This window comes from Oncorhynchus mykiss, chromosome 5 (genome assembly GCF_057628025.1).
Source record: "Oncorhynchus mykiss isolate SJ-2025 chromosome 5, ASM5762802v1, whole genome shotgun sequence".
Taxonomy (NCBI): Eukaryota; Metazoa; Chordata; class Actinopteri; order Salmoniformes; family Salmonidae; genus Oncorhynchus; species Oncorhynchus mykiss.
The window spans coordinates 11019609-11037327 of NC_143026.1; the positions used below are offsets into that span (position 1 = coordinate 11019609).

Here is a 17719-nt window from a genome sequence, read left to right on the forward strand (position 1 = left end):
AGCAGTTCCACCTCCTACACCGCCAAAACATCCGCTATGCAGGTGTCTGCTATCGCTGGTTAATGCTTTATCTGTTTGAATCTAGGTCTTAGTTTTTACTCCAGACACTACATACTATGCCACACCATTGAAGTTGGCAAAGAACAGTTTAATGAGAAGCCCCTGATATACCTGGCAGTGACATGTATCGTGTCCTCGTGTCCTGATCTTGTCTACATTCTAATCTCTCAACAAGATAGTAACAAGATAGTAAAATGTCTCTTATTCGTCCACTGTGAAATATTGTCACCAGATTTCCTGGTCCCTCCATGGATAGAAATAATTTCAGATTCTTACAAAATAATATGTATCTATTTATTTTGACACATATTGATCCCCTAAATCAAGGGCGTCACCTGTCAATGATTTTAGAGGACACACAGTGTACGAATAAGAGACCCATTTAATACCATGTGTAGGTGCAACAGCTATAATGTGGGCTTCAAAATGTGGATAAGTTCAAGAGAAAGTACCCATGTTATGTTAACACCCGGTATGAACAAGGCTTTTAAGAACTGACTGTGATTCGAACTTCATGACCACCTCCGGAGGTTGTCAGGTGAGTTGATTGGATGGAAGCTCAGTGGGCAAGGCTTAGAGTGACAGGTCAGTGGGTGGAGTTCACAGGTGAGAGTCAAATTGTAAGAGGCCTTGCAGGAGGCAGGTTGGAGGTGGATGGAGGGTGTTACGTGTGGGTTGTGACCTGCAAGGTTTCCAGTTCAAATCCCATTTGTGACATTTGTTTTCCAGCCTTACTCAAAATTCTTACCTAAATTACGTTTCTAATCTACCAACTTTTTCAGTTTCTAACTTTCGGGCTGAACAGCTTTAAACATGTGGGAAAATGTAACTGGTGCCCGTGGAGGACCAGGAAACCTGGCTACCCTGCCTTTCTAAGGTCTTCGAAAGCCAAGTTAACAAAACAGATCGCCGACCATTTTGAATCCCCCCGTACCTTCTCCGCGATGCAATCTGGTTTCCGAGCTGGTCATGGGTGCACCTTAGCCACGCTCAAAGGTCCTAAACGATATCATAACCTCCATCGATAAGAGACAATACTGTGCAGCTGTATTCATAGGCCTGGCCAAGGCTTTCCACTCTGTCAATCACCACATTCTTATTGGCAGAGAACAGCCTTGGTTTCTCAAATGACTGCCTCGCCTGGTCACTAACTACTTCTCAGACAGAGTTCAGTGTGTCAAATCGAGGGGCTGTTGTCCGGACCTCTGGCAGTCTCTATGGGGGTGCCACAGGGTACAATTCTCAAGCCGACTCTTTTCTCTGTATACATCAATGATGTCGCTCTTGCTGCTGTTGATTCTCTGATCCATCTCTATGCAGACGATACCATTCTATATACATCTGGCCCTTCTTTGGACACTTAACTAACCTCCAGACGAGCTTCAACGCCATACAACTCTCCTTCCGTGGCCTCCAACTGCTCTTAAATGCAAGTAAAACTAAATGCATACTCTTCAACCGATCGCTACCAGCACCTGCCCGCATGTCCAGCATGCTACTCTGGACGGTTCTGACTTAGGTATTTGTAGATTCCTATTTCGCAACAAAGCCTCCTTCACTCATGCTGCCAATATCCTACCAATCCTTGACTTCAGCGATGTTATTTACAAAATAACCTCCAACACTCTACTCAGCAAATTGGATGCAGTCTATCACAGTGCCATCCGTTTTGTCACCAAAGCCCCATATACTACCCACCACCACTGTATGCTCTCGTTGGCTGGCACTCGCTTCATATTCTTCGCCAAACCCACGGGCTCCAGGCCATCTATAAGTCTTTGCTAGGTAAAGCTCCGCCTTATCTCAGCTCACTGGTCACCCTAGAAGCACCCCCCCGTAGCACACTCTCCAGCAGGTATATCTCACTGGTCACCCCCAAAGCCAATTCCTCCTTTGGCCGCCTTTTCTTCCAGTTCTCTGCTGCCAATGACTGGAACGAATTGCAAAAATCACTGAAGCTGGAGACTCATATCTCCCTCACTAACTTTAAGCACCAGCTGTCAGAGCAGCTCACAGATCACTGCACCTGTAAATAGCCCATCCAACTACCTCATCCCCATACTGTTATTTCTATTTTTGCTCCTTTGCACTGCATTATCTCTACTTTCACATTCATCACTCCAGTGTTTAATTGCTAAATTGCAATTATTTTACCACTATGGCCTATTTATTGCCTTACCTCCCTTATCTTACCTCATTTGCACACACTGTATATATATTTTTTTTCCTATTGTGTTATTGACTGTTTGTTTATTCCATGTGTAACTCTGTTGTTGCTTGTGTCGCACTGCTTTGCTTTATCTTGGCCAGGTCACAGTTGTAAACAGGAACTTGTTCTCAACTGGCCTCCCTTTGCATTAAGATGTGCTTTTCATGATCTGATCAAGACAACCCAATCATTATTTGTTCAATTGAAATGCATTCCTGCGTTTGATCTTGTCATGCATGTTCCACAACAGTAACTTTCACACCTGAGCTTAGCTGCTTTCATTCTCTCCTTGTGCTGATAATGGCTTGACATGACAGAATATCAGTTTTGGCCTTTATTTTAACAACCAAGTTAGTGTTCTGCTCTTACATACGTGTACAACTGCAGTCATGTTTATGAAACAATTGGTATGGAGACAATCACTACAAAAAAAAGTTTAGCATAATATGTATGGTTATGGAAAATGTTTAGGACAGAGACAAATGCTTTGAGGTGGTGGCCCTCAAACAAACACAAAACATTGGTTTAATATTTTAATTAAAAATAAAAAAAAAAAGTACTCAAGGTTTTCATGGTGTATTTACATAAAATCGAAAGACACCTTGGTTTGGAAGCAATGCATCATGGGGTATGTAAAGCCGAGATTGACAGGAGATTTAGTTCTGGTTTCTAGCCACACAGCTAATCAGTGTACACTCAAAGTACTTGTGCCTTTTTAGATTTTAATATTTGTATATGTTGAACAACAGAGCGGTTATCAATGCTAAGAGGCAAAGAGAGATTTGACCCCATAATGAAGTCAAAATATATAAAAGGCAAACACATGCTTATAAAATATAAAAGTTCCAATCTTTTCAAATATATACCAACCAAATATATAAAACACTGATTAAAATATAGAATCTGTAATTAAAAGATAACATAAGGCCCACAAAATAAATAAACAATAAATAAATAAATAATATAAATACAAAGAAAAAGTTGATAAATTTCAGATTGGGACATCATTAGAAACAGTATAATTTAGGACCATAAAAAGCCTTTATACCAGTGTCATGCCAATGCTGGCAACAATCAGATTGGCATTAGAGTAGATTGTTTTGATGAAATTACCTTTCGGAAACACTGAATCTTAACGGTTTGGTTATGAAGCCCGAAAAGTAGTAAGGAAAACGTGTCTAGTTACCTATTCATTCTAGTGATAAATTATTGGTGACAGTCTTCGACAGGGTACGACTTCTCATGGAACCATATTTCATGTGGTTCATGTCTAGCATGACTCCTAAACGTATCCTTGGGATATAACTTACTATATAATAAAATAGGCGATAATGTCGATAATATTACACAGATAACTTTACGTACTAACACAAAGTCAGACAGTTGAAAACAAAACATGCACTATATGAACACAAAAGGAACACTTTGGATAATGTAACATTTTACATGAATGTTTGGAAGGACAAAAAAACATCTGAAGTTGACTAATGTACTAAAACACAGTTGAAACAAATGAAAAGGCTCTCGCTATCTACCTTATTTCAAAATGGTGCTTCAGCTTTGATCCCCACAATGCATTACTTAGGAACCCACGGGTGTGTTGTTGAAAGACTGAACACGTGAGCCATATATTCAATCATTCATTCAGTACATATCTCCACAAATCATTCATTCGGTACATATCTCCACAATCATTCATTTGGTACATATCTCCACAATTTGGACTTGCAAATCATGATATTGAGAGCAAGAATCTTAGAGTATTGCTTAACCAGAGATGACTAAATACATAAGTTACTTCTCATCTGACCATCTGGCTTTAGAAGAAAATGTGTTCCATTATATAGAACGCAATATATAGAGAGGATAGATATAGAGAGCATTCATTCAATAATGGGATGTATCACATGTCCCGAGACTACATCTAACAGTTACCCAATTATCTGAAAATAATATCCAAATCAACTTTGACTTCATTCATGCTTCTAGTATCAACGTATTGATACAAGTTAATCAGATTACACATTCAACATTCTTCCTAGCTGATTGCCTTGGTAACCAATATATTATTATGATAGCTAATGGTCCAAGAAAAGCATTAAAAAAAATAAAAAATCAATTCAAATGTTATTTTACCATTTAAAATCAACCAAAAGGTGAGTGGGAAAATCTTGAAAACCTGTATAATAATATTTGGGTGTTGTGTTAGCTAGATAAACACTAAATACTTTGTTGTATGCACCTCTGTTAGTAGGTTAGGACTGCATTACTGTAAATGAGGTGAAAACTACATGCCCATGAACACATAAGCAACGCCACTGTATGGAGCTTAGGGTTAGGAGCCAGTTCATACAGGTCATTATAGTAAATGCATACTATAGTGCTGGTGGATATTTTTGTTTTCAGAGTGGAGTAGAAATGTCAACAGGGAGATGAAAGTCGTGAATATATGGGCCAGAGGCATGCAGTTCCCATAAGCACACCAAACAGAAATGAAAGGCACCATTGATATTTTTCTCCATTGAAATACTGCGAACCATTGCTACATACTAGTTTATTCCACTTTCTTCCATGACATGAACACGTACACATTTTTTTTATTTATAAAAGACTTTATTCACTACTTCGCTAAAATACGTTTTTTATTTATTTATATATATCTTTTTTTATTATTTTCCCCGCAAATACTTTAAGTTATAGAAAATAAAGGTTTAATAGTGACATTTCTTTGAATCCGACTGAAGTATTTTTCTAAGCTATCTTTTTCATTTTATACAGCAATTGGATCTTGGTTGGAGATGACGCTGGACAACCTGGCTTGCAGGTTGTCCTGTGGGGAGAGTCGGAGTGCTAGGTTAGTCCTGCTGCCATCTGCGAGAGGTTCCACACTTATAGCCATGGGGTTCTGTAAGCTCAGGAAGGGTGTGTCCTCTCCCACACGCTCCTCCTCCATCTCGCTCTCCGTACTGCTACCTAGGTCGATGGACTCCATGTTGTGGCCTGCTGCATGGCCATTGGGCTTTGTTCTATTGGCACGGCGGCCGTTGCTGTTCTTGGCAAGTTTCTTAGGAAGGCTCTGCGGGGGAATGGGCATTACCGTGGCGGCGGAGCCGACCACCTCATACTCCTGCGTGGTCTCATAGTCGTCGTCCTCAACGATCCTCAGCGGGCTGGGCGGGGGGCTGTGGGCCTCTTGGCCGTGGTTGTAGTGGGCAGACTTCCTCTTAGACTGACTGATGTGGTGGTCGGGGTGCGGCTGGGTGGTGAACAGCAGGGGGCGCTCCTCCTCGCCAGAGGGGCTGACGGCCACAGAGGGGACCGAGGTGGCCAGGCTGGACAAGGGGGCCGACATCTCAGAGGGAGGGGAACCCGGGGTCACGGGAGAGAGCAGCTCCACAGGAGACAGGCGGGTTGGGGTGGTCATCGCTGACACATACCTGACAGGCAGAACCAAGATAGAATCCTCAATCAATTAGGAACAGAAAACACAAGTGTATTCACTAATACACCACAACCAGAATCAGTAATAAGAACCCATTTTGTTAAAGTGGCTTTAGCTCCACTACATTCATGGTACAGTCTGAGCTATAGCTCATCACATGTATGGCTTTAGCTAAGTGAAATAAATCCATAACAATGGATTTTGTGTCCTATAGGTATGTACAGTCAAATTGTCAAGGGCACATCCGATGAGCGTAGGCTCCTTTAGAGCGAAACTCACCGGTCTCAAATAGTCTTTCATTTCTCACCGGATATCTACATGGTCTGGTTCAGGATACACATTCATTCATAATCCATTTCAGAAATCAGCTGTAGGACTGTATAGGCTTTTCTCCTGGTATGTGTGTGGAGGACAGAGACACTGAACTGAAGAGCACTGGACAGTCATTAGGGTTGTCTCCGTCTGCCCTGGCCAGTCATTAGGGTTAGTATTAGAGTTGTCTCCGTCTGCCCTGGCCAGTCATTAGGGTTGTCTCCGTCTGCCCTGGCCAGTCATTAGGGTTAGTATTAGGGTTGTCTCCGTCTGCCCTGGCCAGTCATTAGGGTTAGAATTAGGGTTGTCTCCGTCTGCCCTGGCCAGTCATTAGGGTTAGAATTAGGGTTGTCTCCGTCTGCCCTGGCCAGTCATTAGGGTTAGAATTAGGGTTGTCTCCGTCTGCCCTGGCCAGTCATTAGGGTTAGAATTAGGGTTGTCTCCGTCTGCCCTGGCCAGTCATTAGGGTTAGTATTAGAGTTGTCTCCGTCTGCCCTGGCCAGTCATTAGGGTTAGTATTAGAGTTGTCTCCGTCTGCCCTGGCCAGTCATTAGGGTTAGTATTAGGGTAGTCTCCGTCTGCCCTGGCCAGTCATTAGGGTTAGAATTAGAGTTGTCTCCGTCTGCCCTGGCCAGTCATTAGGGTTAGAATTAGGGTTGTCTCCGTCTGCCCTGGCCGGGCTATAAGGGTTAGAATTAGAGTTGTCTCCGTCTGCCCTGGCCGGGCTATAAGGGTTAGTATTAGGGTTGTCTCCGTCTGCCCTGGCCAGTCATTAGGGTTGTCTCCGTCTGCCCTGGCCAGTCATTAGGGTTAGAATTAGGGTTGTCTCCGTCTGCCCTGGCCAGTCATTAGGGTTAGAATTAGGGTTGTCTCCGTCTGCCCTGGCCAGTCATTAGGGTTAGTATTAGGGTTGTCTCCGTCTGCCCTGGCCAGTCATTAGGGTTAGTATTAGGGTTGTCTCCGTCTGCCCTGGCCAGTCATTAGGGTTAGTATTAGGGTTGTCTCCGTCTGCCCTGGCCAGTCATTAGGGTTAGAATTAGGGTTGTCTCCGTCTGCCCTGGCCAGTCATTAGGGTTAGTATTAGAGTTGTCTCCGTCTGCCCTGGCCAGTCATTAGGGTTAGTATTAGAGTTGTCTCCGTCTGCCCTGGCCAGTCATTAGGGTTAGTATTAGGGTAGTCTCCGTCTGCCCTGGCCAGTCATTAGGGTTAGAATTAGAGTTGTCTCCGTCTGCCCTGGCCAGTCATTAGGGTTAGAATTAGGGTTGTCTCCGTCTGCCCTGGCCGGGCTATAAGGGTTAGAATTAGAGTTGTCTCCGTCTGCCCTGGCCGGACTATAAGGGTTAGAATTAGGGTTGTCTCCGTCTGCCCTGGCCAGTCATTAGGGTTAGAATTAGGGTTGTCTCCGTCTGCCCTGGCCAGTCATTAGGGTTAGTATTAGAGTTGTCTCCGTCTGCCCTGGCCAGTCATTAGGGTTAGTATTAGGGTTGTCTCCGTCTGCCCTGGCCAGTCATTAGGGTTGTCTCCGTCTGCCCTGGCCAGTCATTAGGGTTAGAATTAGGGTTGTCTCCGTCTGCCCTGGCCAGTCATTAGGGTTAGAATTAGGGTTGTCTCCGTCTGCCCTGGCCAGTCATTAGGGTTAGTATTAGGGTTGTCTCCGTCTGCCCTGGCCAGTCATTAGGGTTAGAATTAGGGTTGTCTCCGTCGGCCCTGGCCAGTCATTAGGGTTAGAATTAGGGTAGTCTCCGTCTGCCCTGGCCAGTCATTAGGGTTAGTATTAGGGTTGTCTCCGTCTGCCCTGGCCAGTCATTAGGGTTAGAATTAGGGTTGTCTCTGTCTGCCCTGGCCAGTCATTAGGGTTAGAATTAGGGTCGTCTCCGTCTGCCCAGGCCAGTCATTAGGGTTAGAATTAGGGTTGTCTCTGTCTGCCCTGGCCAGTCATTAGGGTTAGTATTAGGGTTGTCTCCGTCTGCCCTGGACAGTCATTAGGGTTGTCTGCCCTGGCATGTCAGAGTGATGTGCACAGACGGGTTCTCTCAGACTCAGTCGACCTGTGACCTCAGAGACAGGTGTGCTACCTGCTGTGCTGTCTGTAGCTCGACTGACAACACAGGTACACCTGCGCTCATCAGCAACACATTGATTTACTAATGGGGACTTATGAAGTCGTCATTGTCCATTAGCTTTGATCTAGGAGGGCCTGTGAAGTCTAAATATAGGACAGCTCATAAGGAGACCTCTGCTAATAACACTAATTCAGAAGACCAAGATAACATGGCAATACCACAAATCTTGGATTCAATCTTGGTTTACTGTATATTCATAAATAAATGCCATAATTTATAAAATGCATGTTATTCTCTAAAAATGATCACCAAGTATAATCCTTAAAATATAGCTGATTATTTAGTGGATAGCTCTGTACAACTCAGATAACTAGAAATAGGGGACACCATCATTAATTACAAACCCTCCATTAGGTGTATGGGCTGAAGGGCGGTTGTAGTGCATAGCGTAGCGTAGCAACATGAGCTCCAGATGTCTTTCTCCTACCTCTCACTGTACGGAGAGTCCCTGTAGGAGTCTGGCGTGTCTCCAGAGTTCTTTAGGTAGGCACTCAGGTCTCTGGCGCCACCTGTGGCGTTCAGACGACCCCGGTGGCTGGGTGTGGCGTGCCGGCTGTTCTCTCCCGATGACTTCACCAAGACAGAGCGGCTGTCGGAGAGGGCACTCTCGCTGTGGCCGTTACTCCAGCTGAAGAGAGAGAGAGCGAGACAGAGGAGAATGAAGAGGGGAGACAGAAGAGAATGAATTGCTTCTCTTAAATGAGGTCAAAACAATGGCCGCTTCCGACAATGACATAAGCTGTAAACACTGTAAATCATGTCTATTGCAGACCTGGGTTCAAATACTATTTGAAATAATTTAAAACACTTCAACTGGGCTTGTTTGAGCTTGCCTGGCTTAATGGACCAATGCTTACCCCACCCATCTGGCACTTCAGGCAGGTTAGAGCAAAAGCACAAAGTATTTGAATGATTTAAAATAGTATGTGAACCCATGTCTGCTCTGGCCTACACTGGCCTATAAAACCCACTTTGACCTGCACATTGCTCTACAAGTTCTCTGGAAACCTCATCAATTCTTCCTGAGCCTTGGTTGTCCCATACTAGCTAATGACGCACCACCATACATTGTCCCCTGCGGTTTTGCTTGTGCAATCTGAGATCACAGAACTGCAGTCCCTGGATTCATAAAGTGTCTCAGAGTTCTGATCTAGGATCAGTTGTTTATTTTAAATCATCATGATTAAGGGGTAGGAGCCGTGGGACCTGATCCTAGATCAGCACTCCTACTCTGAAATGCTTTGTGAATACAGGCCATGGTCTGAATATCACTGAGTGAGCGAGGTGATTTGCAGGCAATCGTGCAACAGGATGGGTAATCATCGTGTCAACCGCCGACTGATACCAACGTGAATGAATTGCTTTTCAAACCCCCCCACCCAACAAACAGAGGGAAAGAGGAAGTGGCTAGAGGGGAAACGAGACGGACTCCAACTAAGATAGCTCACAGGGCCCAGCGGTAATATGACACAGTGAAGGAGATAAATAGGACTTTATCTAAGAAACATTATTACAGTATCTTCTTAGAGCCAGTGCTATAGCTCATCACTTTTACAGATGGAAGGAGAGGAGGCAAGAAATCTGTCTTGTAGGTTCGTATAGGGTTACCTTTGACTGGAGGTGTGGGTGACCGTTGTGGACTGATGTGCTGATGATGTGTACAGGCTCGTTGAGAAGGATGTTTCCGTTTCCTTCTCGATTACATGCTGCGCAGGCAATGCATTTTTAGACACAAATTGCTATAAGGGAAAACAAAATCAAGCGTCAATAATATGAAAATCACATCATGCATGCTTATAAAGAAATGTGCAGATACTGTAGCTAACATGCCAACAAATGTACAGTGCATTTGGAAAGTATTCAGACCCCTTGACTTTCTCAACGTTTTGTTGTTACAGCCTTTTTCTAAAATGGATTAAATACATTTTTTCCTCATCAATCTACACACAACACCCCATAATGACAAATCAAAAACAGGTTTTTCGAAATCTTTGCACATTTATCTTTTTTCTTCTTCCATTGATCATCCTTGAGCGGTCTCTACAATTTGATTGGAGTCCACCTGTGGTTTGGAAACGCACAGAGCTGTCTATATAAGGTCCCAAGCCATGAGGTCGAAGGAATTGGCAGTAGAGCTCTGAGACAGGATTGTGTCGAGGCACAGATCTGGGGAAGCATACCAAAGAAAGTCTGCAGCATTGAAGGTCCTCAAGAACACAGTGGCCTCCATGATTCTTAAATGGAAGAGGTTTGGAACCACCAAGACTCTTCCTAGAGCTGGCCCGCCCGGCCATAAACGGAGCAATCGGGGGAGAAGGCCCTTGGTCAGGGAGGTGACCAAGAACGCGATGGTCACTCTGACCTAGCTCCATAGTTCCTCTGTGGAGATGGGAGAATCTTCCAGAAGGACAACTATATCTAGCACTCCACCAATCAGGCCTTCATGGTAGAGTGGCCAGATGGAAGCCACTCCTCAGTAAAAGGCACATGACAGCCTGCTTGGAGTTTTCCAAAAGGCACCTAAAGGACTCTGATCATGAGAAACAAGATTATCTGGTCTGATGAAAGCAAAATGTTACTATTTGGCCTGAATGCCAAGTGTCACATCTGGAGGAAACCTGGCACCATCCCTACGGTGAAGCATGGTGGTGCCAGCATCATGCTGTGGTGATGTTTTTCAGCGGCAGGGACTGGGAGACTAGTCAGGATCGAGGGAAAGCAAAGTACAGAGAGACTCATGATGAAAACCTGCTCCAGAGCACTCAGGACCTCAGACTGGGGCGAAAGTTCACCCTCCAACAGGACAACAACCCTAAACACACAGCCAAGACAACGCAGGAGTTCTGAATGTTCTTGAGTCGTCCAGCCAGAGCCCGGACTTGAACCGATATAACATCTCTGGAGAGACCTGAAAATAGCTGGGTAGTGACGCTCCCCATCCAACCTGACAGAGCTTGACAGGATCTGCAGAAAAGAATGGGAGAAACTCCCCAAATACAGGTGTGCCAAGCTTGTAGCGTCATACCCAAGAAGACTCAAGGCTGTAATAGCTGCCAAAGGTGCTTCAAGAAAGTACTGAGTAAAGGTTCTGAACACTTATGTTAACGTGATATTTCCGTTTTTTTTTTATTTTACACATTTGCACAAAAGAAAATGCTTTGTCATTATGGGATATTGTGTGTAGATTGGTGAAGAAAAACAAACAATTTAATCAATTTTAGAATAAAATGTGGAAAAAGTTAAGGGGTCTGAATACTTTCAGAATGAACTGTATGTATTGGAAACTAAGCGTGAGAGTTACTCTAGCGTAGTTCTCATTGTAAGAAGTAATTGCTATGTGAGTGACTTACATTGACAAGCTGGACGTTTTCAAGGGGAGGGTTAGAAATCTGAGGGCCATTAGCCATAATGGTGTTTCTCTCATTTCGTAGGCTCTGCCTCAGACGATCATGAAGCTTTTTCCTCTGCTTTCTGTGCACGGAAAGACAAAACTGCATCGTGAGACGGACCAATCATACAGCCAATAACAAAAACAGACGGATGACAGATTTTGTCTAAGGTTGACAGAGGTTGTGATTGACAAAAAAATTATTCAAATGCTCAAATCTCTAGGCTATTATCTCATGGGAAGCTTCAAAATACGTAATAAGGACAAGGATACGTAATAGTGAATACTGAGTTTATATACTGAGTTTAGCGTAAAAATGTTACGTGAATTACTTTGTTTTGCAGTAGGCAACCACACACATGATTCCAACCACTAGGAGTGCAATGCAGATTCCTGTTATTGTTAATACACGTTTCTGATACAGCTCCTCTGCTTCTGAAAAAGAGGACAATGCATTCTTAAAACTCCACAACATGCAGACCTATAGTGTCACATACAAACCAAACCCAATGGAGACGAACAAACTTGTTTTAGGTTATATATTAAAAGGTTATACATTCACAGAAACAAACAAACCCGGGGCGCGTTCAGCAGTACGCAACGTTTTGGAACGTTCAGATAGAAATACGTTTTGTAGAACCAACTACAATGCCTCTCTGACATGTACAATAAAAAAATCAAGTTGGCTCTACTCGTGGCATTTCTATCTGCAACGTCCACCAACGTTTGGGTTCTGAACATGCCCCCAGATTTAACATTGTATTAGTGGGCGTTGGTTGAAAACCGAGACGGTGGAAATGTAATGCATTGATCGGAGGAGGCAGTTCTGCTGAGTCGGAGTCCAGTCGGAATGCCAGGAAGTGTTAGTTCAAGGTCGGGCTCAGTAATCATGACCAGGCAAACCACAGAATATGCATTCTCTGCAATGTATTCTAACCAGCCCACGTGTTACTAATACAACAGATGCATATATATAAAAGATAGTCATTCATCAAACAGTTAAAATCACTCCGATGTAAAATGTTAATATTCTAATATTGCAAACAGTGCAGCATTGTTTGTTCACAGGACCCAACGCTTGGAATGATGGAATATTTGCATTTCAATCTTTTCACAGGTAGGAGGTTACAGGTTGACTAGATTAGGGGATCAAATGAAATTTACACTAAACAAAAATATAAACGCAATATGTAAATTGCTGGTCCCATGTTTCATGAGCGGAAATAAAAAAGATTCCAAAAATGTTCCAAATGCATTAAAAGTTTATTTCTCAAAAAATGTTGTGCACAAATTTGCTTACATCCCTGTTAGTGAGCATTTCTCCTTTGTCAAGATAATCCATCCACCTGACAGGTGTTGAATATCAAGAAGCTGATTAAACAGCAGAATGGCCTCTCGAGTGGCGCAGCGGTTTAAGGCACCAATAGTGGTTGAGGCGTCACTACAGATCCAGGTTCGATCCCAGACAGTAACCGGGAGTCCCATAGGGCGGTGCACAATTGTCCCAACGTCGCCCGGGTTTGGCCAGGGGGGCTTTACTTGGCTCATTGTGCTCTAGCGACTCCTTGTGGCGGACCGGGAGCCTGCAGGCTGACTTCAGTTGTGCTCACATTGGTGAGGCTGGCTTCCAGGTTAAGCGGCGGTTGTTAAGGTGCACAGTTTGGTGGAGGACACATGACTCGACTTTTCCCTTTGGTGGACATTCCTGCCAATGTGGCATTTTTGTGTGACAAAACTGCACATTTTAGTGGCATGACATGCTATTGAAATTGGGAGAAAAAGGGGGTAAAATACAACAAAAAATGATCATTACACAACCACTAAAATGTGCAGTTTTGTCACACAACACAATGCCACACTTGGCATGCTGACTGCATGAATGTCCACCAAAGCTGTTGCCAGAGAATTTAATGTTAATTTCTCAGTCGTTTTAGAAAGTTTGGCAGTACGTCCAACTGGCCTCACAATCACAGACAGCGTGTATGGTGTCGTGTGGGTGAGCAGTTTGCTGATGTTTGCTGTTGTGAACAGAGTGCTCCATGGTGGCGCTGGGGTTATGGTATGGGCAGGCATAAGCTACGGACAACTAACACAATTGTATTTTATCGATGGCAATTTGAATGCACAAAAATACCGTAACAATCCTGAGGACCATTTTTTTTTGTATCTGATCAACAGATGCAGATCTGTATTCCCAGTCATGTGAAAGCCATAGATTAGGGCCTAATGCATTTATTTAAATGGATGATTTCTAACATATGAACTGTAACTCAGTAAAATAGATGAAATTGTTGCACGTTGCGGTTATATTTTTGTTCAGTGTATAATTATACGAAGTGTTCCGTTATCGCACCTAGTTCATACTATACTCCTATTTAAAAAGACATGGTTGGTTTGCTGAGGTATTAGGTGTCCTGTGAACAAATTATGCTACAAACAATCAGTCTTTTAAATGAAAAACAATCATTTTTCAATTGTTCAGAGTTAACATCAACATCATTTAAAAAAGACACAGCAAAAACTGCCATCACTGATGAGACAAGGGTAGGAACCATGAGAGGACAGAACAAAAGGGGACACAGTTGGGGTGACGGACACATACATACATCCACATGGTACAGTAGGAAATAGGAAGACCGGAAGGAACGAGATGAAATGAAAGGGGTAGCAAGGGAGGATGCCGTCAGTGTATTTGGCATGACATGCTAAACACTGGGTGGAAGAGAGGAGGGTTCAGGGTAACGGCAAAAGCAAGAGTTGAAGGGAATCTGATCATACAGTATAACCACACTGCAGCCTCTGGCCACCTAGCTTATATAAATGTGTGTCTTACACAGTCACAAGAGATAGTGTACTGTAGTTCAGATGCTTGTATGAGTCGAATGTGAGTTTATGGTGGTCATTGTAGGACTTAATGTGTGTGGTGGTCATTTTAGGACCTACTTAGTTTGTATGTGTGCGGGTTAATTCGACTATATGCTATCACATTGAGGTTTCCCAAAGAGTGTAATTGAAGGTCTCATTAGCATATTTGAGCTACATATTGCAATGTATATGTGTGTTTATCATTCTATAACAAATATGGTATGTTATGCCTGTATGATCCCTTCATTGGCACAAGGAAACTGGCTGGAGTTGGGGAGGGGCAGGCTCAAGCTTCTAATCCTACATTTGCAAACTAAAGAGGAAGGAACGATCCATACCCATAAATTCAATCCCAAGATGTTCTGCCAATGCAGAAAGGTGACAAAAAGAAAAAAAGAGAAGAGGTATTTTTCAGACGAGGTGTTATTCAGAACTATATTGCTCATCAAATGGCTAAATCAGTGTTTCTACAGAGAACTGAATGGGGAGATCAAAGAGGTGCGTAATACCCAACTCTTTCATCACGTAGAATCATTCTAGAATCATCTTCGAGGAAACCTACAGTATGATCATTATTGATGTAAATGGCCATGTTATGTAGAAAGAAGGTGTCCAGACACTTTTTGTTTCGGGGGGGCGATTTCCACTTGGTAATTTTTCACTTCAACTTTGTTAAATGTTTTTAAATCGCTGCCCTGACACTCAAGAACGAGCCTGAGGAAGTCAATGGCTGGTGGGGTAAATTTGTCAAAACCAAGTGAAAATTGCCCCGAAAAAAAGTGTCTGGACACTTCTATAACATACCATTTACATTATTATTATTTTTTTTTTTACAAAGTAAACTTTTCCTTTAAGGACAAAAGGCTTAAGTGTACTGTACTTCTAAAGTATCTTATGTGATTATCCATTCTATTAGACACTTACAAGTGTTAAGAAGATTTTACCACAACTACGAAAAGGGATCAAAAACCTAAACCCATTGAATACCGAGTTCATCAAAAATGCATTCAAATGTATCCATCTGCTAATCGCTAAGGTGAGAGGTACTTTCTCAGTCCAGTGGCATGCGCATGCAAACATCACTTTGCTTGCATTATCAAATGGTAATGTCACTACACGTCAATTCGGCAGGTTAAGGGGCACTAGTTAGGGCACTTGTCGCTCACCGGTAAACACTACCTCATGCTGTGCGAGGACCATGCACTGTTTCCATTCCCTACAAAGTTAATATTAGTCATACCAAATTCTCAATTGTCATTATTCGGATCAACAGCCATGCCTGTTAAATATGTTTCTAGGAATAAACAAATAAGAAAAAAAATAATTTTAAACGTAATAATACATAACATATCCTAGTGACCAACATCAAATACAACACTTTGCTATAGAAAAAGAGCAGAGCTTTCAACGGTTTAACTGGACAATGGCTCAACAGGAGTAAAAGCCATGGTTAAAATGTTTGTGCCTTTAGATAGCTTCATTCACTAACTTGAACATCCTTGATGTAAAGGATCTATTATTTAATTGTTAGGGTTTACAAACTTACTGTGATGTACTTCCGTTTCTTTCTTTGACAATAGGTTACAATTATCTTAACATGCTGTTATTTAGTTAATAGCTGTGCTATCGAAGGACGTACAATTTCATTATAAAACTTAGTATAGGAAGAGAATGCATATTTATTCTTGAGTAATTATTGTGTTGTTTATCTTTTAAAAAACAATGCAAAACATAAACAACGTGATGACTGGTCTGTATGTGAGCAGCGCCCTTTGTCATGTTGGCTCTATTGATTGCGTTTGACTTGTGAACCCTCAGCTTAGAAGCTCCAAGGCACCTTTCATATGACTGGCCCAGTAACACTGCTCTAAAAAATGTATTGAAATTCTGCCAATACTTTACCTTATCCTGGGTTATAAATGGGATTAGATTTAGATTATGCTCATGTGACAAAACATTGTCATATTAGGCAAAATATTGTCATAATAATCAAGCAGTAGGTTGCAAGCATGTTCTGTGGTAACCTACGCGTGCTCTGTGGTAACCTACGCGTGCTCTGTGGTAACCTACGCGTGCTCTGTGGTAACCTACGCGTGCTCTGTGGTAACCTACGCGTGCTCTGTGGTAACCTACGCGTGCTCTGTGGTAACCTACGCGTGTTCTGTGGTAACCTACGCGTGTTCTGTGGTAACCTACGCGTGTTCTGTGGTAACCTACGCGTGTTCTGTGGTAACCTACGCGTGTTCTGTGGTAACCTACGCGTGTTCTGTGGTAACCTACGCGTGTTCTGTGGTAACCTACGCGTGTTCTGTGGTAACCTACGCGTGTTCTGTGGTAACCTACGCGTGTTCTGTGGTAACCTACGCGTGTTCTTTACTTAAACATAGTGCTTGTTATTGTTGTCGCGCACTATGTTTTCAATTCAATGACTCATCTCGTTGTTTACCAATATCAAAGTCCTGCTTTCACTATAGTATGGCCGCTGACCGAGTTGCATAGGGTCTGTAACTTTCACTATATGGTGATAGGTAACCGTCAGCCCTCAGGAGAGTAGAGTACTATCAATACCAACAACACCCTCAACTACTCTCGCTGAGTCAAATACGAGGAAAAAGACTATTCCCTAAAGACTGCTCTAAACAGACTAAGTGGGCGCTACAAATGCCTCCATTTTGAGTAGCATGCCAACGTCCCACAGCAGACCTTGTCAGGAGACGAAGTGTAAATAAAGGTCTCAGCTCGTATGAACTGCTGACGAGTCAGTCTTCACATCTGTCCTCTCCAACCTCTGCTGCGTTCACACAGTGAACGTAAAAATTAATAAAAAACTGACTGTTTTGGCAACAGCCATACGGAGACATTAAAGTATTAATGTTAAATATGATATTAAAGCCCCCGCCCACCCATGTGGAGAATACTTCCTGATCGTCAAGGATAGAGCTTCCTTTCTCGTGTTATACAACACCCCCAGCATCCCTCCTCCTCCTCTGCAGCAGTAAGGGTCTCTTGTTGCATAGCTGGCAGCGTGCCACCACTGTAGCTCCAGACAGGGCGTTTGTCCCTGGCTAGATAAAACCTACCGACTGGGAGGAGGAGGAGTGGGCTCCGACGATGAAACGAACAGATAGCAACAGCAGCATTCCTTTAATTAGCGCCTCCAATACACTAGCTGACATCTCAGGGAGACCCAAAATATAACTCTGTTCCTCCATGCCCCGAGTTACATTTACATCTCAATGGGAAGATTTCTTTCCTTCTGCCTTGGAGATGAAAGCATGGTTGTTGGCTGTTTTGCCAGGTAACCAACCTCTGGTAATTGA

General features: G+C 43.1%; 1 protein-coding gene across 12 annotated transcripts in view; it reads right to left on the reverse strand.

The window, feature by feature from the left end:
- Nucleotides 1-2590: 2590 nt before the first annotated feature.
- Nucleotides 2591-17719, reverse strand: part of nrg1 (neuregulin 1) — a 157290-nt gene continuing 142161 nt past the window's right edge. For 7 of the 12 annotated variants that reach the window (XM_036976761.2, XM_036976759.2, XM_090233698.1 and 4 more), the window contains 5 exons: nt 11867-11969; nt 11497-11617; nt 9755-9885; nt 8574-8774; nt 2591-5706 (listed from right to left, as the gene is read on the reverse strand). In XM_036976761.2, coding sequence (XP_036832656.1) covers nt 5040-5706; nt 8574-8774; nt 9755-9885; nt 11497-11617; nt 11867-11969 — 1223 coding nt within the window. In that variant the 3' untranslated portion in view covers nt 2591-5039. Of the gene's footprint in view, nt 5707-8573; nt 8775-9754; nt 9886-11496; nt 11618-11866; nt 11970-14737; nt 14762-17719 lie in introns of all 12 variants that reach the window. The other 5 variants (XM_036976757.2, XM_090233701.1, XM_036976762.2 and 2 more) reach the window with 2 other exon arrangements.